The sequence below is a fragment of the Microtus oregoni genome, unplaced genomic scaffold (genome assembly GCF_018167655.1).
Source record: "Microtus oregoni isolate MIOR12 unplaced genomic scaffold, Mior012 000019F_ref0000042, whole genome shotgun sequence".
NCBI classification, from domain to species: Eukaryota; Metazoa; Chordata; class Mammalia; order Rodentia; family Cricetidae; genus Microtus; species Microtus oregoni.
Window position 1 is genome coordinate 19,203,251 of NW_024543078.1, and position 23,300 is coordinate 19,226,550.

Genomic DNA, 23,300 nt, shown 5'->3' on the forward strand with positions numbered 1-23,300 from the left:
GAACAGCATGGTTTTTTACAGAAGGCTCTGAAATTTTTAATTTTCCTCTTGAGAAATGTCCTCTACAGTGACTGAGAATGACTGGGCCACTTTTAACTTGGAGCCCTGTGAGATGCCCCCCCCCCACAGAGGAGTTTTCCCAATGGTATCGGATGCCTTGTTTGTCTATTGTTGATCTGCATTCATTGGTCCAATGTCAGCCTTTGCCATACATTCTACATATACCTGAAAGCTGAATCCTCCTATTTTTGCCCATTCCAGAGGAGATATTATTCCCAGGAATTTCTTGTCTACAATCCCTTCTCAGATGTCCTATTCTACCACAAGTAAAACATTTGACATTTTGATGTCTCCTCATTCCTTTGGAAATTGCTTCTCCTACCCAAGATTCAGTATTATAGTCAAATGTCTCAATGTTTATTGTATGCAGGATCCATTCATCCATAGGTACTAATCTAACTTTTAAAATCCCAAGTATCTTTTTGCATTCTAAGTTGGCATTTTCAAAAGCCAGAAATTCATTATGTACTTTTCTAGCATCTGGGTCTGTTACTCCTATTTGTACAGCCTTAGTAATCTTTGTAAAAAACCACTTAATGGTTCTCTCTGGCCCTGTTTAACCCTGGTATATAATTCAATTCATTTTTCTTGTTTTTGAATCCTGTCCCAAGCATTTAAGGCTACTTTGTGGCATAGGGACAAGATTTGCTCATCATAAAGAGCTTGAGTCTGTGGGTCAGCATGAGTGCCCTCACCAAGAATTTGATCATGGGAAGTCTCAAGGCCTTTTGTTTTTCCCTGTTTCCAAAATTTTTGCCTCTATCCTTAAATAACATTTAAACATCAACTGGGGCCCATCATCCAGGACTGCTGAAACTAACAGAAGCCAGTCATGTGGTGTTGTCTTGATGCTAGAAGCCTGTCTTTATCATCTCCCTAACAAATGCTGAATGCAAGCCATAAGTTATAACAGCTTGCTTAATTTCTTTTAGATCATTCATTCCTATAGGTATCCATCTACCTTCTTTGGATCCTTTTGGGCCTTTAGAACTTGATGCTTTGTCAGAGTAGATTACAGGGCAGGAAGCTAAAACCCTGGTTAAGTCATCTCTGACAGCTATTGGCAATGTTGAATTCTGTCCTTGTGTCTTCTTTCCCTGTTCATCAGCTCCAATAATTTCCTTAGTTATTTCAAATCATTTTATTATTGTCTTTTGTAAAGCCTGAATCTCCTGGCCTGTATATATTTCTAGTGATTTCATTGAGGCGCCTAGCCTCTGATCCTCATTCTGCACATATAATTCCAAGGTCTTAAGTTTCTCCTTTAAAGATAACAGCTCACGACTAGCTCATGCTTGCTGCAAAGGTTGGGGGTCAGGGTGAGCGTCTCCCAGGCAGAAGGAGGAAGATGGTGGTGGAATCACGCATTACCCAGGAAGAGACTAAGAAGGAGCCCGAGAAGCTGATGGACCGTGAGAAGACCTGCCACTCCTGCTCCTACTGTAGATCTTTGCCACCAACAATGGCCACCACCACCTGTAGAAGGAGCTGCAAGCTGCATTCCTGTTGCCCAGCTCCCAGCCGCCTGGCTAGCTTATGCCCTGAAATAACAACACACAAACTGTAGTCTTTAAACACTGCTTGGCCCATTAGCTCTAGCCTCTTACTGGCTAACTCTCACATCTTGATTAACCCATTTCTAATAATCTGTGTAGCACCACGAGGTGGTGGCTTACTGGGAAAGATTCAGCATGTCTGACCTGGTGGCTGGATCCATGGCATCTGACCCAGAGAGGAGAGGCATGGTGATTACCTCACTTCCCTCTTCCTCCCAGCATTCTGTTCTGTCTACTCCACCCACCTAAGGTCTGGCCTATCAAATGGCCAAGGCAGTTTCTTTATTAACCAATGAAGTCAACACAAAACAGAAGACCCTCCCACATCAACCACCGAATGGACGAGTTCTCCCGCAGGAATGTGCCCTCAAGTGAGCTGCACCTGGATGGATGCAACCCTGAAAGAACTGACTAATTTAGTAAAGGAAGTCTACCCAGAAGCCAGAAAGAAGGGCACACACTTCAATTTTGCAATTGTTCTTATGGATCTCAAAAACCTGGATATTGAGTTAAGGAGATTGGCAGCACCATGTCTGGCAGGAAGGGCACTGATGACTCCATGACCCTGCAGGCACAGAAGTTCCAAACAGGGGATGATCTGGATATATCCATCATTCCTCCAAGTCGGGCACCTCCTTCAGGACGGATGAGACCATACTAAATTCTATTGACTTTCTTGAAGTTATTTTTCAGTCAGTTTGTACAATAAACTTACTTAATCTTTTCCTCCCTTGGAAAAAAATAAAGATAACACCTCATCCTTGGAATGGATAGCATGCAGATTGCCATTCTGGAGAGATACTCTATCTGCTAACCTATCATTACTTTTTAACAAATTTTGACTGTCAAATTCAACAGTATGAATTCTTTCAGATAATTTCTCATTACCCTTAAATTTGGATTTAATTTTGTCTGTCAAATTAATGTTGTCCTTTTTAATAGTATTAATTTTTTCAGGCAACTTTTGATTTTTGATAGTATTAATCCTATCAACTAGCTGTTCATTATTAATCTGCAAAGACTGTATCATTCCGAAAAGTGCCACATTCTTTCTTAATGATATAATATGAAGAAAAAACTGAGTCCTAATATCCAATAAATTAAAGTATCACCATAACCATATAAGCTTCACAGAATAGAATCCATAATATTAGCAAAAAAGTTACTAAAAGTTTCAATATTAATGTAATCTGTTGTAACAGGAGCGGCGGGCTACGTTCCTGGCACCCGGCCGCCCCTGTTACAACAGAGTGGCACCTAACGTGGTAATGAACTTTACATAAAACCTGAGAGGGCTTAAAAAGGAGAGAGAGAGAATTTTAGACAGCTTTTTGCTGTTTGTGGGTTGTGTGCCGGCAAAGAAATTGTCCTGACTCAGCAGCAGGAAAAAACTGGCTGTTTTAAAATGCCAGCTTTCTGGGCTGTGCTGCCATCGCAATCTCTGTCTGGCTCCTGCGGGAGACAAAGTCTTTGAATGGAGCATTTGGATTAAAGTGCTACGATTTGTTTGATGGCAACTAGACTCGCTGTGTGCCTGAAAGGAAGTCATTGCATGTTGTGGCTCAGAGGCACAAACAGCTCCACCATGCTAGTGGTGCAATGTGCAAGGATCAGAGGCACGAGCGGCTCCACCATGTTGGACTGGGCGGGGCAAGCAGGCAGTACCCGTTTTTGACCTAGGAATGTCACAGCTTAGATTTTTTTTTTTTTTTTTGGTTTTTTCGAGACAGGGTTTCTCTGTCCTGGAACTAGCTCTTGTAGACTAAGCTGGTCTCGAACTCACAGAGATCCACCTGCCTCTGCCTCCCAAGTGCTTGGATTAAAGGCGTGTGCCACCACTGCCCAGCACAGCTTAGATTCTTAAGCATTTAACGATTTAAAAGCACAAAACAAACTGCTCCTGGATAGTAAAGAAAATTACAGATTCACAATAGGACAGATTCAGACCACTAAATGGATCACAATGTTAGATGAGTGTACATAGGTTGAGAGAGAGAAAATATATATAGAGAGAGAATAAAGTTAATGCCCTTAAAAAAGGGGGGTAAAGTCTTTAAAGAGACAGAGTACAGATAGTTATAGATTAAAAGAAATAAAGAAAAATAAGCCACGTAAAAATGGAAAATTCACAGAGAGTCTAGATTATGTACATTGTGTTTTCTTTAAAATTTTTGACTGTAAAGGAGCTAAGTACAGAGAGACATTTCATTATATGGGTTGCCAAGTGGAACCAGAACGGATATCATGAGGGTATGACTTCAGAATTTGGGTCTAAGGATATGATGCTTTGGAAAGGGTCTTCTTTTGTTTTCACAGAGGCTGAGACCCTGTGGATTGCGTCTATCCCGATATGGTATGATAGATCACGCCCTCCTGAAAGGTTACTGTGAACACCTTCAAAAAATTACTTCACTCAACTGCCAATTTAGATAAACTTGGCACACAGATTATACCATAAAAGACCTGATTAACAGCACCCCCATACAGCAGGAAGCAGTTTGGAGAGAAATAACTACGTCCATATTCCCAAATATTGTTTATAAATGTTCTTTTACATTTAAAGGGGGGTATGATATAGATGTGAATAATTTGCATTGGTATGGATTTTAAGGTCAATTTTATTATATGTATATGTATTTTTGAAGATATTGTGACTGTGTAGTTCATTTTTAAAATGTAATGTATAATTAGGAAATATAGGTTGTTAGTGGATAATCATCAATAATAATCAAGCTTGTAGTCATGTTAGTTAGATTTTCTAGATATATAGAGATATATTTCAGTTAGATAGGCATTCGTCATATCTTTCAAAGACTGCAGAATGTGACATTTAAAATATTTTAATAACTTAGGGTTTTTCATGACAATGAGACACGTCTGCTCCTGGCAGTACCAATCTACTTCGAGAGGAAGATGGGCATTGAAGAGGCTCCTTATGGAGTTTGATATTAATTTGGGCAAGAAACTGCTCTTGCCTGGACTATTGCATAAACTGGACACAGAGTACCTGCAGAGAAAGGACTGCTGAACTTGCCGAAAGGTGAGATGGTCTTTCGGGATTCCTGACTCATGAAAGAGTCTGCAAGACACTCTGCAGGGCGCCAGATGAAGGAGAAGGCGTAAGTCACAAACAATCCCACACCAGTTTGGAATTATGATTAGTAGAATGGTTATTTATTTAAAGGGGAAAAACTTACAGATCACCATCCCAGACAACAGCCCTCAGCACAATCAGGAAGGGAGTCTAGTTGCTGGAAGTGGAGCAGGAAGTAAGAGAGAGCGAGGAGGGAAGTGGCCGCTTTTTTAAAGAGAGAGACCACGCCCCAATGGCCTGGTATCTCAGCAGCTATTGGCTGGAGGAGCGAAAGGACCTCCTGCAACAGTAATCTGCCATGTTGATTTATTAATTACCTATTATGTGATTTGGTAAACTGTAATCTTTATTGTCCAGCAGATGTCATGGTTGCAGAGTTGCGACTAGAAGCAATGCAACTGGTGGTGACAGGAACGGTCCTGAGCTGCTTTAGTTTCCTGCCTTGGTACTCGTTAAATACTGAGCAATATGCTTTGCTTGACAAATTAAAAGCAATTATATGGAGCAAGAAACCCAGAATTCATGGGCAAGGAGCACAAACCGGAAGTTGCAGAAGTTGCCACACGGCAAGGAACCACACCAGGGAACCGCCCCAGGAAATGCGGCAGTAATACGTGCGCTTGGAAAATTTCCAAGTTGCCACACGCAGTAAGCTCTGCTGTGGCAGATGTTCTACCAAAAAAACAAAAACAAAAACAAAAACAAAAACAAAAACAAAAAAAAACTGCTTAGGTAAAAGCAAGCCATCGGGTGGGGTTGGGAAACTTTCTGGGCCATAGACCGGGCTAGGCCTTTAGGTCGTCCACCCGGTAGGTGTGGAGTCCAGATTTATGTGGGAACCAGATAAAGAAGAATGCCTAAAAGAAATTCCACACCAGCTCAGACTAGAGAATAATAGATGGTTATTTATTTATGGGTAGACTCACAAATCAGTATCCTCTGCTGGAACAGAGAACAGAAACCGAATCCCACAGCTGGAAAAGAGGCCGGATGCATGCTTTACTTTGGCGTAAATAGTATAAGAGGTCATACCCCAGTGGGCAGTTAATTTAAAGGCTACTGGCTCTATGATTTCCTACAGCATATGCTGGTTGTAATTCTAATCTTATACTTGATATCTCTTCTTAGTGTATATAGTTTTGTGTTGATTTTGGAACTCTCTTATTTAAACAAAAGGGGGAGGTGCTGTGGGAGCTACTTCAGCCAATAGCCTTTAAGATACCAGCTCACTTGGGCATGGTCTTTTATGCTATAAATGCAGCTTTAAAGCGTGAGCTCACTCTCTTGCTTCCGGCTCTTGCTTTCATTTGTGCAGAGGACTGTCGTTTAGGACTGCTATCTGTGAGTCTACCCCTAAGTAAAAAAAACCCTTTGTTAGATGTAATTCTGAACTAGTGTGGGATTATTTTGTAGCTTCCATCATCACATAATGACTGTACTAATTTAAATTCCCACCCTTTTGACGTTGCAACACAACTTTGTCCTCTATCTACAAAGCAGATGCTCAAAAACTTTGAAACCAAGTTACAGAAGATATTCCACGATTTTGTGATGAGCAGCATTCATAGGTGTCCTGGAACCCATGTGGTTTTAGACTGCTTTCTTTGATTTTTAGTGTTGGGGAGCAAACATGAGGCATCCTGTGTGTTAGGGAAGCATTCTACCAACTGGTCTACATCCCTGGGTCCTAAACTTTAGTTATTTGAGATTTAAATTGAAAAGACTAAATAAATTATCCTCTCAAGGACCCTGTCTGTAAAAGTATGCTTTAGAAAAGACGTAAGTAAACTGTATGGTGTTGAATGCCTGTAGTCCCAGCATTTGCAAGGTGGAGGCAGGAGGATCAGGAGGTACCGAAAAGAGAAAAAGAAAAAGCTAGAGTTCAAAATCAACAGCTACATAGGGAGTTGAGACTGGACTGCCCCATAAAGAATGAAAATATTAAAGCTATGATGGAAAAGTTTCCAACACTATCTAAAGTGATAACACATGTTTATTATGGTGTGAAGCAACAGAGGCTGGTCTCATATGGGGTCCCCAACAATAAAGCTTGGTTCTCTTAAATCTGTGTTTATAATGACACCGTTTGGAATCTTGCCAAAACCACGGAGTGGTAGTCAACGTAAACTCACATTCTGGCTTCTAATCCGCTTCCTTCAGTGCCTTCCGGCTTAAGACCGATGTCATTGTCCACAATATATCAGAGCAGTCACTAGCTTTCCAGTTACAGTATGTTTCTAACTGCCAATCAACGCCCTATCAGATTATAGAATTTCGTTTTACCTATAAGCAGTTTCTACCAAAATAACTGACACAGAAATATTTTTTTAACTCCATTCTTTTAACTCGAGCTCCCTTTATCTCCCACGCATCCCTCTGGTGCACTCCGCGTCGGTCATCTAAAATCAATCGCTGAGGATCAAGTTGCTAAGAGACAGGACGCTGAGAGGGCGGAGACGCTGCACTGCGACAGGCTTGAGAGGAAAAGCCAGAGGGGGCAGGCTAAGGAGCAGTGGGCGGAGCCGTGGGCTGAGCTCCGGACCGCACCCTCCGGCCCGCAGGAGCTCGTCGTTCATTGGCTCCTCGGCTGCGGCGCTAGCCTGCGATTGGCCGGGCCGGTCGACTGGCGCTCCGCCCCTCGGCTGTCGTGCAGGGCGGCCAGCTAGCGGGCGCAGGCGGGTGCGGTCGCGGTGCGTGAGGCCTCCTGAGCTGGGCTTAGTCGCCGGGTCGCGCCGTTCCGGGCACGAGCGCGGGCGGTGCCGGCCGCTGCAGGTGACACGGGCGCAGTGGGGGCCGCCGCGGCCTTGTGGAGGTGAGAGAGACGCCGAGAGGCTGGGGCACCCAGGCTGGAGCTGGGAAGTGGGACGAGGGCCAGGAGCACGGCCGCCCCGGGCGGGCGGACGGATCGTGCGGGCCCCGCTGCCCGGAAGCCCGCGGACGCCCGGGCACAGCCCGCTGCCCGGTCCCGCCGCCGCCCAGCAGCCCGTCCCGCCCGCGCGCCTGACGACGGAGCCCAGCTTCGGCGCCGGACTCCGGCCCTCGTCGTCCCGGCCTGGCTCCTGTCCGACGCCTTTGTCTGCCTCTCTCTAGCCCGCGCCCCGAGTAGGCGTCCACGCCGCGGAATCCGGGCCCGGAGGACGCGCCGCGCAGGGAGCCTCGGACCCGGGTGGGAGGCGATGCTACCCTACGCCCTTCAGAATCAGAGCCAACCGCCTCGGTTCTCAGGTCTCGACCAGGGTCAGGAAGTCTGTTCTCCTTGTTTGGGATGAGTCAGTGTTAACAACCTCCCTGTGTTGTGCCAGAGACCTCCCACCTGTCCCGGTGCCCCCTTCCTTCCACTGCCATCTCTGCCTAGGAAGAAAAAAAAAAAAATCAAGAACCCCTTTTTCATTGAAACATGAAAAGCAGGTGCTTATTATGGACAGAGAAAGCGACTTAGATAGCCGTGTATATGCAAGTGAATAAGCCAAAAATAAGGAAATAAGTTATGTTCTTTAAAAGTGTAATGTGTTAAACAGTAGAATTTTCAATTTAGGGTAAGTAATTTGTTATGCCTTAGACACTTTTAATATATATTATCATGTATAAGAGGATAATTTTGAGCTTCAGATATTCTTTTGATCAAAGTTTTTCATGTGTTTATACCTTGTTCCTGAATGAGATGCGTGTGCCAGCTGTTCCAAGAGACTATATGCTTTATTAAAAATTACCTGTCAATGCTTTACCTTTCATACTTACGTTCAGACCCGAAAGGAAGTTTGCTAGTAGATTAATTTAAGTAGAATACGCAATAGTTTTACCCTTGCTTGGAAAGATTCAGTTGTGTCTACAGAAAAAAAAATCACACCCAAATTATGTAAATTATCCATGAGCACAAATACATGAGAATAATATTTGAAATATACACGATTTTAAGAATTTGAGAGAGACAACATTCTTGACATTTTAATGACTGGAGATTTAGCTCAGTGGTAGAGTACAGTGCCTCATCCCCACCACCAAGAATAGGAAAAAAATTCAATTGATTTTTTTTTCCTGGAAATTAAAACCAAAAAAAACAGCTTACAAGGGGTCTGTTTTCTTTCTTTCTTTCTTTCTTTCTTTCGTTCTTTCTTTCTTTCTTTAAGTGCTAGGCATCAAACTGAGGGCATAGGCAAGAACTCATCTACATTCCTGGATCCTAAATGTCTACTAAGGTCCCAACAAATTATAAACACCCCTTTCCAAATCATGTGCTCAGAAAAGGGATCCATGTATTACCCCTGTAAGTAGAGAGCAGTGTGCTCAGAAAGGGATCCATATATTATTCCCCTGTAATAGAGAGCAGTGTTCACTGAAAATCAAGATTGCCACATATTATTGTAGATACTTACATATTCTCATAGAGTACGGCTTTCAACTCAGAGTGGGGTTCCAACAGATACATTGTTTCTTTAAAGTTTTGTGACTTTATTAACTCAGCAAACATTTTGGGCACTATCTGCTTTGCTGGTCCTTCTAAGGAATCAAAAGATAAAAGGACCAATCTATGAGCTGGGTGTGTCAGTACAGACCTGTAATCCCTGTGCTCTGGAGGTTGAGGCAGGAGGATCAAGAGGTAGAAGCTAGCCTGAGCTACAAAGCAAGATAAAACTGCCGGGCGGTGGTGGCGCACGCCTTTAATCCCAGCACTCGGGAGGCAGAGGCAGGCGGATCTCTGTGAGTTCGAGACCAGCCTGGTCTACAAGAGCTAGTTCCAGGACAGGCTCCAAAACCACAGAGAAACCCTGTCTCGAAAAACCAAAAAAAAAAAAAAAAAGATAAAACTGAAATTCTGTCCTCTGCAATTCTTTCTAAGTGACTCAACTAATTCTTGAAAAAAATTTATGTCACCAATGGCCAAAGTAGAATAAGAATAAATAGTGGTTGTAATAAAGTGTGGTACCCATTTGAATCCAGATGCTGTGCTGGGTTCTTTAATGGTATGATTGAATTCTCACAATAATTCTAAAGACTGTTGATATTTTCCTTATAGCTGAAACAGTTGAAGCCCCAGGATGCACTGCTGCAAATGGTAAAGCTGGGTAAGTTTCAAGAGCCCACTTGAATCCTTTATCGGCAGCATACTTCATTGTTAATCTTTATGAATCTGTTTGATCCAGGGATCTCAGAAATGCTAATTCTTCTGCTACAAGCATCCAGTCCTTACACTGTACCTGTAAGAGGTCCCACTTAAAGCCTCATGGAAATCCAGAAGCTACCTACTGTTTTACCTTTGTTTTGCAGATGAGGAAATTGAAAGCCAAATTATTTGAACTAGATGCTATCTTAATGGTGGAACCAGGATACACACTTCAGAATCTATACTTGTGACTACTACGCTGTACAGATCCTCCAATAAGGTACATCCCTGGAAGCCATGATTTTAGAGTGCTTTGTGTTTCTTTTGTGTTTTAGATTTATTCATTTTTATTTATGTGTGTTTGCTTGCATGTATCTGTGCATCATACACATGCTTAGTCCCCATGAAGACCAGAAGAGGGCGCTATAGCCCCTGTAACTGGAGCAATGAACAGGTGTAAAAAACACCTGTTTGTGCTGGGTAGCAAACTCAGGTCTTGCTCAATAACAGCAAGTACTTGTAACTGCCAGCCATCTCTCAGGCCCCTGTTGCTTTTTAATGCTTATGCAAACACATAGATTGTTACTTGGCTGCCATTTCATGTCCTAAGGCAGTGGTTCTTGCTCCTGATTTGCTTCCACACTTCTACTCCAGCGCACTTGAAATACCGCAGTCCTAGGAAGCATATACTGTCTCTGTAGGCCACATCTCGAAATGTCATGGTCCTAGGAAGCATATGCTGTCTCTATATGCTACGTCTCGAGATATTGCAGTCCTAGGAAGCATATGCTGTCTCTGTAGGCCACATCTCAAGATGTCACGGTCCTAGGAAGCATATGCTGTCTCTGTAGGCCATGTCTCATCTGTGAGGTGCCATGGGTATCTCCAGAGTACCTTCCCAGAGTGATCCCTTTTGTTCTCTGCACTGTCAGTCATAGGCTTTTAGTCTAATTTCTCTGCTGCAGTTCAGCAAGTGTAGGTGGCGTCTGTCTGTCAGTGATCTTTGCTCTACGTTATGCCATATTTTTCTTAGAGCAGCTTATAGTTTCAGGTGGAATTCTCAACCTAGAAACTAACAACAGTTAAACTGTAAGCATGACTAGCCATAAACCCTCACCTCTGTTTTTCTATAATTTTGTATTCCAACTTCGGCTGCAGTGCCTGACACATGATGGAATTGGTAAATGCTTGGATAAAACAGTGTCTTACATTGCCTGACATAAAGAGTTTTTAAAACATTTTAACTTTGGACAGGTGGTTCTGTTTTTGTTTCTTTTCTTTCTTTTTGTAATATCCCTGGCCTACCTCAGGAGCCAAAGCTTTGGCAGTTGTTTCACTGAAACACAAGCAGCTTCACAAGCTATTAGAGTCTGTCCTTTCTCATCCTGAACCATCACCTCTGACTCACCACCTCTCCACCCCATGCTCTTCTATAGAATGGAAAGAATTATCTTAATAGATTGATGGCATTGTGTAACTTATTTAGCTTCTTAGAACCTGTTGTAAAATTAGTGAGAGCTCTTCTTTCATATCTATTCCAATTTCTCTGCCTCCCCATGGTGTGACTCCATTTTGGCTGTTGGCCAGAATAGTGTCACCATGATGCTTACGTTATCCGTTTTTCTGCCAGTATCCATCACCAGATCAGTCAGGTCAGTTTCACATTGCTTCAGGAAAAAAATGGGCTGCAAAGAACTTTGCAAAGAGAAGTTGTTTCAAACATATAAAAATAGCACCACTTAATAGTCATTACTACAGTTCTAATAAGCATAGGCACTTTACCTGCTCTGCTCGGTTACCAGGCTAAGGCTCATCTTATTATGTCTGTACAAGTTCAGTTTGTTCAGCCGTCATTATTTGTACCGCAAACATTCACTCAGGGAAAAACAGGAGGGAGGCTATTTAGGAACAACATTTAGGAATGAAATTATAATCTTTTTTTTCTTTTTAAGCAAGGTACATGTGTCGATTTCTTCACAGTTTGATTAAATGAATTCTAGATAGTCAGTGTATAAACCAGGCATGCTTAGTGAGTTTTTATAAAAAGAAAAACTTCCCCTGGACATTTGATTTGGAAAAAATTTAACATATAACAGAGTCAGAAAGAATTTTGTAGTAAACACCCAAATGCCTGCCACTGGAAGTCTGTCATTAAGATTCTTTTTATTGCATTTTTTATCCATCTGTCCATCTGTATATGTACCCATCTTTTTTTTTAATTTTTTTTTAAATTTATTTATAATGCATACAATATTCTGTCTGTGTGTATGTCTACAGGCCACAAGAGGGCACCAGACCTCATTACAGATGGTTGTGAGCCACCATGTGGTTGCTGGGGATTGAACTCAGGACCTTTGGAAGAGCAGGCAATGCTCTTAACCGCTGAGCCATCTCTCCAGCCCCTGTACCCATCTTTCAAGTCATAATATCGTAAAGCTTTTGTGTCTGAAGAGATTTTGGATTGATATTCTGTGTTTGTTTTAGGTCAGTTTTATTTTTTCTTTATATAATGACAGGTGATTTTTAGGAATGACTGTAACTAGTCTACAATGTTCTGGAAACATCTGAATTTCAGATGTTAAGAAGACTGTGTTTTCCCTGTTTCTAGCTCCAAAAGATGAGTCGTGGGTATCCAGAAAACAATAATTTCCTGAATAATAATAACCAAATGGTATTAGATATGATACTTTATCCACTAATTGGAATCCCTCAGACCATCAACTGGGAAACTGTGGCAAGGCTTGTGCCTGGACTAACACCCAAAGAGGTAAGTAACAATCCCTAGATACCACCTAAGGAGCAAACACAACAGCAACACTAAAAACAGAACCCCCCAAATGTGAGATCTAAAGAAACATCTAAGTGAAAAGAATTTACAGCTTTTTATTTCCTTTTATATTTATTTTATTGTATTTATAAGTGTTTTGTCTGCATGTATGTCTGTGTACCACATTCACATAGTGCCCAAGGAGACCAGAAGAGGACATTCCAGGACAGCCAGGGCTACACATAGAAATCCTGTCTCCTAAGATAATTTTAAAATAAAGTATCTTTAAATAGAAGGCAAGAAAATAACTTTTTGCCATTAATCTTTTTACTTTGCCTTACACATACATAATCTTAATGATTGAAGTTGATCATTCAGAACTATGAATAAATATGTCTTCTCCCCTATAAGTTAGATCATTCAACAATATTTTATTAAATTTTATTGGATGAAGATTATCTTAATGATTACTCTTATAATATTACTCAATGATAATATCATGTATTAAGGTAGTAAGCATGTATAAAACCACTATGTGATCCCGAATTTCCTGAGAAACCACCACACTGCTTTCCAAAGTGGTTGCACAAGTTTGCATTCCCACCAGCAATGGATGAGTGTACCCCTTTCTCCACAACCTCTCCAGCAAAGACTATCATTGGTGTTTTTGATTTTAGCCATTCTGACAGGTGTAAGATGGTATCTTAAAGTTGTCTTGATTTGCATTTCCCTGATCGCTAAGGAAGTTGAGCATGACCTTAAGTGTCTTTTGGCCATTTGAACTTCTTCTGTTGAGAATTCTCTGTTCAGATCAGTGCCCCATTTTATAATTGGGTTGATTAGCCTTTTACGGTCTAGTTTCTTGAGTTCTTTATATATTTTGGATCTGAAAAACCCTGGGATAAAACCGGACTTGCTGAACATAGTGGACAATGAGGACTACTGAGAACTCAAGAACAATGGCAATGGGTTTTTGATCCTACTGCACGTACTGGCTTTGTGGGAGCCTAAGCAGTTTGGATGCTCACCTTACTAGACCTGGATGGAGGTCGGTGGTCCTTGGACTTCCCACAGGGCAGGGAACCCTGATTGCTCTTTGGGCTGATGAGGGAGGGGCACTTGATTGGGAGAGAGGGAGGGAAATGGGAGGCAGTAGCGGGGAAGAGACAGAAATCTTTAATAAATAAATAAATTAAAAAATAAAAAAAAACCTCATGTGCTTTTTAAACTTTTTTGGTTAGCACAGGAAGTACCACCATTCTGGCATTTTCATTCACAGGGAGTTTTGTAATGTAACCTCCATTTTTACCATTTTCTATCTTCGCAGTGTGCAAAAAGGTTTGATGAGTTGAAGAGCAGCGGAAGCTCACCTGTTGACAACCAGTATAACCCCTTAATGGCAGCTGGGGAGGGTCCTGTGGAGTCTTTAGCCACTTACATTAAATCTTCACTTCTGGAAACACAAGGAGATTTTCAAGAGACTCCAGTTGATCAAGATACAGTTTCCAAAGCAGGTAAGGTTGTAAAGTACAATAGAGCACTTGTCCTTATGAAAATCTACATTTGTACAGTCTAGTCAACCTTAGTCAACAATACAAATACTTGTGTAAAATCTGTTAGTATTTTTATCTTTGTGAATGTTAAAAATTTTCATTGTCTTTGCTGTTTTTCAAAAACCTTAACTGTAAATATGTAGGCAAAGTAACATTTCTAAAACAAACTGTTAATTGTATCAAAATTATTTACTCTAGTTTCTCAAACTAGTGTTTTACATATTGTTTATTTGCTGTAATTTTGTTTTTTGAAAAAGGGTGTCATGTAACCCAGGCTGGCCTTGAACTCAATATGTAGCTAAGAAAGACCTTGAACTTCTGAGTTTCCTGCCTCCCATCTCCCAAGTACTGAGAGATGACTGTATCTCTGTACTGAGAGATGACTGTATCTCTGTACTGAGAGATGACTATATCTCTGTACTGAGAGGTGACTATCTCACTGTACTGAGAGATGACTGTATCACTGTACTGAGAGATGACTGTATCACAGTACTGAGAGATGACTGTATCACTGTACTGAGAGATGACTGTATCTCTGTACTGAGAGATGACTGTATCACTGTACTGAGAGATGACTGTATCTCTGTACTGAGAGGTGACTATCTCACTGTACTGAGAGGTGACTATCTCACTGTACTGAGAGATGACTGTATCACGGTACTGAGAGGTGACTGTATCACTGTACTGAGAGATGACTATCACTGTACTGAGAGGTGACTGTATCACTGTACTGAGAGATGACTGTATCACTGTACTGAGAGATGACTGTATCACTGTACTGAGAGATGACTGTACTGAGAGATGACTGTATCACTGTACTGAGAGATGACTGTATCTCTGTACTGAGAGGTGACTATCTCACTGTACTGAGAGATGACTGTATCACTGTACTGAGAGGTGACTGTATCACTGTACTGAGAGATGACTGTATCAACTGTACTGAGAGGTGACTGTATCACTGTATTGAGAGATGACTGTATCACTGTACTGAAAGGTGACTGTATCACTGTACTGAGAGGTGACTGTATCACTGTACTGAGAGATGACTATCTCACTGTACTGAGAGATAACTGTATCACTGTACTGAGAGGTGACTGTATCACTGTACTGAGAGATGACTGTATCACTGTACTGAGAGATGACTGTATCACTGTACTGAGAGATGACTGTATCAGTGTACTGAGAGGTGACTCTATCACTGTACTGAGAGGTGACTATCTCACTGTACTGAGAGATGACTGTATCACTGTACTGAGAGATGACTGTATCACTGTACTGAGAGATGACTGTATCACTGTACTGAGAGATGACTGTATCACTGTACTGAGAGATGACTGTATCAGTGTACTGAGAGGTGACTGTATCTCTGTACTGAGAGGTGACTGTATCACTGTACTGAAAGGTGACTGTATCAACTGTACTGAGAGGTGACTGTATCACTGTACTGAAAGGTGACTGTATCACTATACTGAGAGGTGACTGTATCACTGTACTGAGAGATGACTGTATCACTGTACTGAGAGGTGACTGTATCACTGTACTGAGAGATGACTGTATCACTGTACTGAGAGATGACTGTATCAGTGTACTGAGAGGGGACTGTATCACTGTACTGAGAGATGACTGTATCACTGTACTGAGAGATGACTGTATCACTGTACTGAGAGGTGACTGTATCACTGTACTGAGAGATGACTGTATCAGTGTACTGAGAGGTGACTGTATCACTGTACTGAGAGATGACTGTATCAGTGTACTGAGAGATGACTGTATCACTGTACTGAGAGATGACTGTATCACTGTACTGAGAGATGACTGTATCACTGTACTGAGAGGTAACTGTATCACTGTACTGAGAGATGACTGTATCACTGTACTGAGAGATGACTGTATCAGTGTACTGAGAGGTGACTGTATCTCTGTACTGAGAGGTGACTGTATCACTGTACTGAAAGGTGACTGTATCAACTGTACTGAGAGGTGACTGTATCACTGTACTGAAAGGTGACTGTATCACTGTACTGAGAGGTGACTGTATCACTGTACTGAGAGGTGACTGTATCACTGTACTGAGAGAAGACTGTATCAGTGTACTGAGAGGTGACTGTATCTCTGTACTGAGAGGTGACTGTATCTCTGTACTGAGAGATGACTATCACTGTACTGAGAGATGACTGTATCACTGTACTGAGAGATGACTGTATCACTGTACTGAGAGATGACTGTATCAGTGTACTGAGAGGTGGCTGTATCAGTGTACTGAGAGGTGACTGTATCTCTGTACTGAGAGGTGACTGTATCACTGTACTGAAAGGTGACTGTATCATTGTACTGAGAGCTGACTGTATCACTGTACTGAGAGGTGACTGTATCACTGTAATGAGAGATGACTGTATCAGTGTACTGAGAGGTGACTGTATCTCTGTCATGAGAGGTGACTGTATCTCTGTACTGAGAGATGACTGTATCTCTGTACTGAGAGGTGACTATCTCATTGTACTGAGAGGTGACTGTATCTCTGTACTGAGAGGTGACTGTATCTCTGTACTGATAGATGACTGTATCTCTGTACTGAGAGGTGACTATCTCACTGTACTGAGAGATGACTGTATCACTGTACTGAGAGGTGACTGTATCACTGTACTGAGAGATGACTGTATCAACTGTACTGAGAGGTGACTGTATCACTGTATTGAGAGATGACTGTATCACTGTACTGAGAGATGACTGTATCAGTGTACTGAGAGGTGACTGTATCACTGTACTGAAAGGTAACTGTATCACTGTACTGAGAGATGACTGTATCTACTGTACTGAGAGGTGACTGTATCACTGTTCTGAGAAATGACTGTATCAGTGTACTGAGAGATGACTATATCACTGTACTGAGAGGTGACTGTATCACTGTACTGAGAGGTGACTGTATCTCTGTACTGAGAGATGACTATCACTCTACTGAGAGATAACTGTATCACTGTACTGAGAGATGACTGTATCACTGTACTGAGAGATGACTATATCACTGTACTGAGAGGTGACTGTATCACTGTACTGAAAGGTGACTGTATCACTGTACTGAGAGGTGACTGTATCACTGTACTGAGAGGTGACTGTATCACTGTACTGAGAGAAGACTGTATCACTGTACTGAGAGGTGACTGTATCTCTGTACTGAGAGGTGACTGTATCACTGTACTGAGAGATGACTGCATCACTGTACTGAGAGATGACTGTATCACTGTACTGAGAGATGACTGTATCAGTGTACTGAGAGGTGACTGTATCTCTGTACTGAGAGGTGACTGTATCACTGTACTGAAAGGTGACTGTATCATTGTACTGAGAGGTGACTGTATCACTGTACTGAGAGGTGACTGTATCACTGTACTGAGAGATGACTGTATCAGTGTACTGAGAGGTGACTGTATCTCTGTCATGAGAGGTGACTGTATCTCTGTACTGAGAGATGACTGTATCTCTGTACTGAGAGGTGACTATCTCACTGTACTGAGAGGTGACTGTATCTCTGTACTGAGAGGTGACTGTATCTCTGTCATGAGAGGTGACTGTATCTCTGTACTGAGAGATGACTGTATCTCTGTACTGAGAGGTGACTATCTCACTGTACTGAGAGGTGACTGTATCACTGTACTGAGAGATGACTGTATCTCTCTACTGAGAGATGACTGTATCGCTGTACTGAGAGGTGACTGTATCACTGTACTGAGAGGTGACTGTATCACTGTACTGAGAGGTGACTGTATCACTGTACTGAGAGGTGACTGTATCACTGTACTGAGAGATGACTGTATCTCTGTACTGACAGGCGACTGTATCACTGTACTGAGAGGTGACTGTATCACTGTACTGAGAGATGACTGTATCAGTGTACTGAGAGGTGACTGTATCTCTGTCATGAGAGGTGACTGTATCTCTGTACTTAGAGTTGACTGTATCTCTGTACTGAGAGGTGACTATCTCACTGTACTGAGAGGTGACTATCTCTGTACTGAGAGGTGACTGTATCACTGTACTGAGAGATGACTGTATCTCTGTACTGAGAGATGACTGTATCTCTGTACTGAGAGGTGACTGTATCACTGTACTGAGAGGTGACTGTATCACTGTACTGAGAGGTGACTGTATCACTGTACTGAGAGGTGCCTGTGTCACTGTACTGAGAGATGACTGTATCACTGTACTGAGAGATGACTGTATCACTGTACTAAGAGGTGACTGTATCACTGTACTGAGAGATGACTGTATCACTGTACTGAGAGGTGACTGTATCACTGTACTGAGAGATGACTGTATCACTGTACTGAGAGGTGACTGTATCACTGTACTGAGAGGTGACTGTATCACTGTACTGAGAGATGACTGTATCACTGTACTGAGAGGTGACTGTATCACTGTACTGAGAGGTGACTGTATCACTGTACTGAGAGATGACTGTATCAGTGTACTGAGAGGTGACTGTATCTCTGTACTGAGAGGTGACTGTATCTCTGTACTGAGAGATGACTGTATCTCTGTACTGAGAGGTGACTATCTCACTGTACTGAGAGGTGACTGTATCTCTGTACTGAGAGGTGACTGTATCTCTGTACTGAGAGGTGACTGTATCACTGTACTGAGAGGTGACTGTATCACTGTACTGAGAGGTGACTGTATCAGTGTACTGAGAGGTGACTGTATCTCTGTTCTGAGAGGTGACCGTATCTCTGTACTGAGAGGTGACTGTATCTCTGTTCTGAGAGATGACTGTATCTCTGTACTGAGAGATGACTGTATCTCTGTACTGAGAGGTGACTATCTCACTGTACTGAGAGGTGACTGTATCTCTGTACTGAGAGGTGACTTTATCTCTGTCCTGAGAGATGACTGTATCACTGTACTGAGAGATGACTGTATCTCTGTACTGAGAGATGACTGTATCACTGTACTGAGAGATGACTGTATCTCTGTACTGAGAGATGACTGTATCACTGTACTGAGAGGTGACTGTATCACTGTACTGAGAGGTGACTGTATCACTGTACTGAGAGGTGACTGTATCACTGTACTGAGAGGTGACTGTATCACTGTACTGAGAGATGACTGTATCACTGTACTGAGAGGTGACTGTATCACTGTACTGAGAGGTGACTGTATCTCTGTACTGAGAGATGGAGTATATCACCACACCCAGTTTATGCAGTGCCGGGGGTTAATCTCAGTCGTGCTAGATAAGTCTTCAGCCAGCTGAACTGTATTCCTAGCCTTCATTTCCTTATTTTAAATTAATTTAACGTGGATGCAATATAGCAAATTTATATTTCATTTTCTCTTCTGTACTCATAGTTTTTTTTTGTAGATATCCCACTTAAAGAATAATAAAATTTTCTTCTCCCAGAACAAATCAAAGTTAAGTTTTAAGTTCAGCTGCACTCTGACCTGTTTTTTACTTTTACTTTTTCATGTAGCTCAGGTTGGCTCAAACTTGTTATGTAGCTAAGGATGACCTTGTATGCCTGATATTTCCGTGTGCTGGGATAAAGGCGTGTACTATCATGCTTGGACACTTTTTAAAGTGTTTATTAATTAGTTAATTTCTTTCATTTGTTTGTTTTTCAGACAGAATCTCTCTATGTAGCCCTAGCTGTCCCAGAACTTACTGTATGAACCAGGCTGGTCTAGAACTCATTGAGCTCCATCTACCACTGCCTCCCAACTTCTGGGATCATAGGCATATGCTACTATCCAGGCTACTTTAAAAAAATAGAGCATCTTGCTCATCGTAGTCTCTTTTTACAGCCATGTTTACTGCAGTTGACAGAAATTCAGGTAGCACAATGGCAGGGTTGAGGAGGTGTTTTCTGGAGTTGCACTTGGAAGTCACCGGTTTACTTTCATCTGCAGTCAGAATATGGAAATAGGAATGTATTTTGGGAAGAGGAGACTGGACTGTGCTTTTGAGCAATTGGCTTGGTTTGGAATACCACATCTTCTGAGAATGTTCACTAGAACGTTAGCAGTTCGTACTGCCCTTAAGATATGAGTATTAAGGTGAGAAATGCTACCTGACAAATGCCAAATACCATAGCTGGCCTTGGGAACCATGTGTTTACTTTGTTACCATTCCATAAGTAAACCCATTCTCAGTTAGAAATGCTAACCCACCCCCCTTTTTTTGTATGTGTCTGTTTCTGTATTTAAGGAAGACATAGTATAGCTTCCACAAGGAATTGTTCTTCAGAAAGTGAAAATTGTACTACTCGTAATGCTGGAGAAATGACTGAAGAATCTGAAGGGTAGGAGGCCGGTTGTTTGCTAGATAAGATTTAATATTAATATTACCGTTAGCCGTTCACATATACGATTGGTGGTTGTGTTTATCAGTCAGCATACTGTAGGAATTTTACATTACTTCATTGCTAAGACATTGGAATCAGATTCATCTGTGCTGAACAACAACAAATAGCTTAATACCTAAGCATGTTGCTTGCTTGTGTTATTTATAAGTTGTGGAGGTTTTTCATTCTTAAAATAATTTGCCTATCTTTAAAAATTAGAAATAACATCTATTAACATAATTTTGAAAGTAAATTTTAATGTCCAAAGAAAAACCTCTAAGTAATTAGTTCTTTAACTTTACTAATGAGATTAGATATGCATTTTAGAACTGTCTAGTATAGTTGCTTTACAAATATATAGAAATCAGAATGTATTTCAGTATGCTTCAAGTTTTGATATTTTGTTTTGCTCTGTGTGTTTCCTATACAATAAAGTGCATGCATAATAAATGTTTACTTTGTTTTGACAAATAATACACTAGCTCACCTAATGAATATGGAACTATCTTTTTCATCTATAAAATTTCTTTCCTGCACCTCTAATTTTTGTAGATTTATAATAACAGTTTTATTAATATGAAGTTCACATATCACAGAACTCATCTACCCGCTGCCTTCCTCCTCTCCCTCCTCTCCCTCTCCTTGTATGCGGATGGAGCCTAGGGCACTGCACATGCCAGGGAAGCAAGCCCTCAGCCGCTAGCTAGTCAGAGTCAGCCAGGTTTCCCGGGCAGCCTTGAACTTGAGCTCTCCCTCTCCACAGGCCAGAGTGTGCATGGTGAGCCCATGTAAGCAGAGGGTATTGGTAGGAATCCCTGCTTCCCGCCTACCGCGTGGGTCCCAAGGATTAAAGCGAGGCCATCAGGCTTAGCAACAAATACCCTTCCTACTGAGCCTCTTGTTAGCCCTCTTTTGATTGTGATAGAACATTGATTATAATACTTCTTCTTATATCCCAACTTTATATAAAACACTTCGTTCTGTATTTGGAATTTGTGAAATTGAACTAAGCACTAAGTAATTCATACTTTTAGTACACTGTATTTCTTCCTATTTATTCCCTTTTTGTAATGGCATGAGACAATGCATCACACTGTTGGGGGTTCTGGTTTTTCGTTTGTTTGTGTATGTGAAGGTGCAGGTTTGGAAGTGAAAAGATTTTCTCCGTCCTGGAACACTCCAGGTTGGCTAGCTGGATGCAGCCAAGTCCTAAGGATCTGTCTGCTTTGATCTGCCCAAAACACTGTGCTTTTTAAAATGGGTTCTAGGAATTCAGCTCCATCTCATTTACCCTTACTCCTGTTTTTTCCTTTTTAGTTGACTTTTGCATTTTTGAGACAGGGTCTCACTCTATGGCCCAGGTTGGCCTGGTACCTACTATACAGTACAGACAGCCCCCAGCTGATGGTAATCCTACCACTTCAGATTCTCATGCCCCATTACACACGTGAGCTGCCATACCTAGTGAAATACATCACTTTCAAGGAAGGTAAATTCAAGGAGTATGTAGTTTTTGAAGCAAACTTTCAAATGTATTTACTAAATTATTTTATGTAAATAAGCACATAGTTTTAATTATTTTTTATAAGTAATCTTTTTATTATTATTACTTTAATACAGTCTTATTCCACACAGTATCCCTGCTCCCACCCCCTTCCCCCCATACCCTACCCTTCTCCTTACCCCCATCCATCCCCAGAAAGGGTAAGCCCCGCATGGAGAGTCAACAAAGTCTAACAGCAGTTTGATATAGGATCAAGGCCCTCCCCCCATATCTAGGCTGAGCAAGATATCCCTCCATAGAGAATGTGCTCCAAGATGCCAGATCAAGCACTAGGGATAAATCCTGGTCCCACTGCCAGTGGCCCCACAGAACACCCAAACCTCACAACTGTCCCCCACTTGATGTGGGCCTAGTTTGGTCCCATCTTGTAACTGTACTCATTAATATATATTTCATGAGTGCATGGAGCCAAACATTGCTGATACTAAAGTAAGCATACAGGTTTTTAATTTGATTGTTCAAGGAATCATTTTAGATAGTTTTCCTTTTTTAAAAGTATAAAGATGTTAGTTATTACACAAGAATCAAAGTCTACTATTTAATTGTTCTTTGAGAACTGAAACTTGAACAATAAAATTGAAGCCATGTAAAGTATTAGTTCTTTAGAAACAATATTTTTTATTTCTTTATGAAATGGGTAGCTTACTGAAGTTAATCATAATCTAAGGTATAATCAGATAAACAAGAAGTGAGAAATTTTGAAGTCAAACCCTATAAAACAGATTTTTGTGGTCGAAACTTGCAAGAGGACCTTGTTCTCTTACCGCACTACACATCAGTGGTCTCGCCGCCCCTTCACACTCTAATCGTCTCTTTTCTGTGTAACGTTTTTCATGAAGGCCAAACATGGTGATCCACGTATGTGATGAAGCAAAAAACTTGAAAGAAGATTTTATTTGTCCACGAGATCTTTTAATATCAGAAATGAAGTACTTTGCTGAATATTTATCTATGGATGCCCAGCGCTGGGAAGAAGTGGACATTTCTGTTCATTGTGATGTTCATATTTTCAACTGGCTGATAAAATATGTCAAAAGGAACACTAAGGAGAATAAGGATTGTGAGATTCCCACTTTAGGTAAAAAAACAAAAACAAAAAAACAATCCATTGCTTATTTTGAGCTGAAATCTGTGTCACCTGGTAGCTGCTTCAGGTCCAAACTGAGGCGTAGAGGTTTACTAGAGCCGTGCTCAGACCACAGGAACTCACGCTCTATCCGTCCTGGAATGGGTCCTGGGGCTCTTTAAAGGCTCTAAGGTTAACCAGGTT

The 23,300-nt window shown here is 41.5% G+C and overlaps 1 protein-coding gene and 1 pseudogene across 11 annotated transcripts in view; both read left to right on the top strand.

Moving 5' to 3' along the window:
- Window positions 1-1,351: 1,351 nt before the first annotated feature.
- On the top strand, window positions 1,352-2,277 carry LOC121459220 (annotated as a pseudogene).
- Window positions 2,278-7,385: 5,108 nt separating this feature from the next.
- Sanbr (SANT and BTB domain regulator of CSR) overlaps window positions 7,386-23,300 on the top strand; it is a 77,423-nt gene continuing 61,508 nt past the window's right edge. For 3 of the 11 annotated variants that reach the window (XR_005975971.1, XM_041669587.1, XM_041669580.1), the window contains exons 1-8: window positions 7,386-7,522; window positions 7,801-8,118; window positions 9,725-9,773; window positions 9,976-10,091; window positions 12,420-12,578; window positions 13,906-14,092; window positions 20,331-20,424; window positions 22,870-23,108. Coding sequence is in view for 10 of the 11 variants with exons in the window: in XM_041669587.1 (XP_041525521.1) it covers window positions 12,429-12,578; window positions 13,906-14,092; window positions 20,331-20,424; window positions 22,870-23,108 (670 nt within the window). In the remaining variant the exon portion in view is untranslated. Of the gene's footprint in view, window positions 7,523-7,800; window positions 8,247-9,724; window positions 9,774-9,975; window positions 10,092-12,419; window positions 12,579-13,905; window positions 14,093-20,330; window positions 20,425-22,869; window positions 23,109-23,300 lie in introns of those variants that run through there. The other 8 variants (XM_041669581.1, XM_041669582.1, XM_041669583.1 and 5 more) reach the window with 8 other exon arrangements.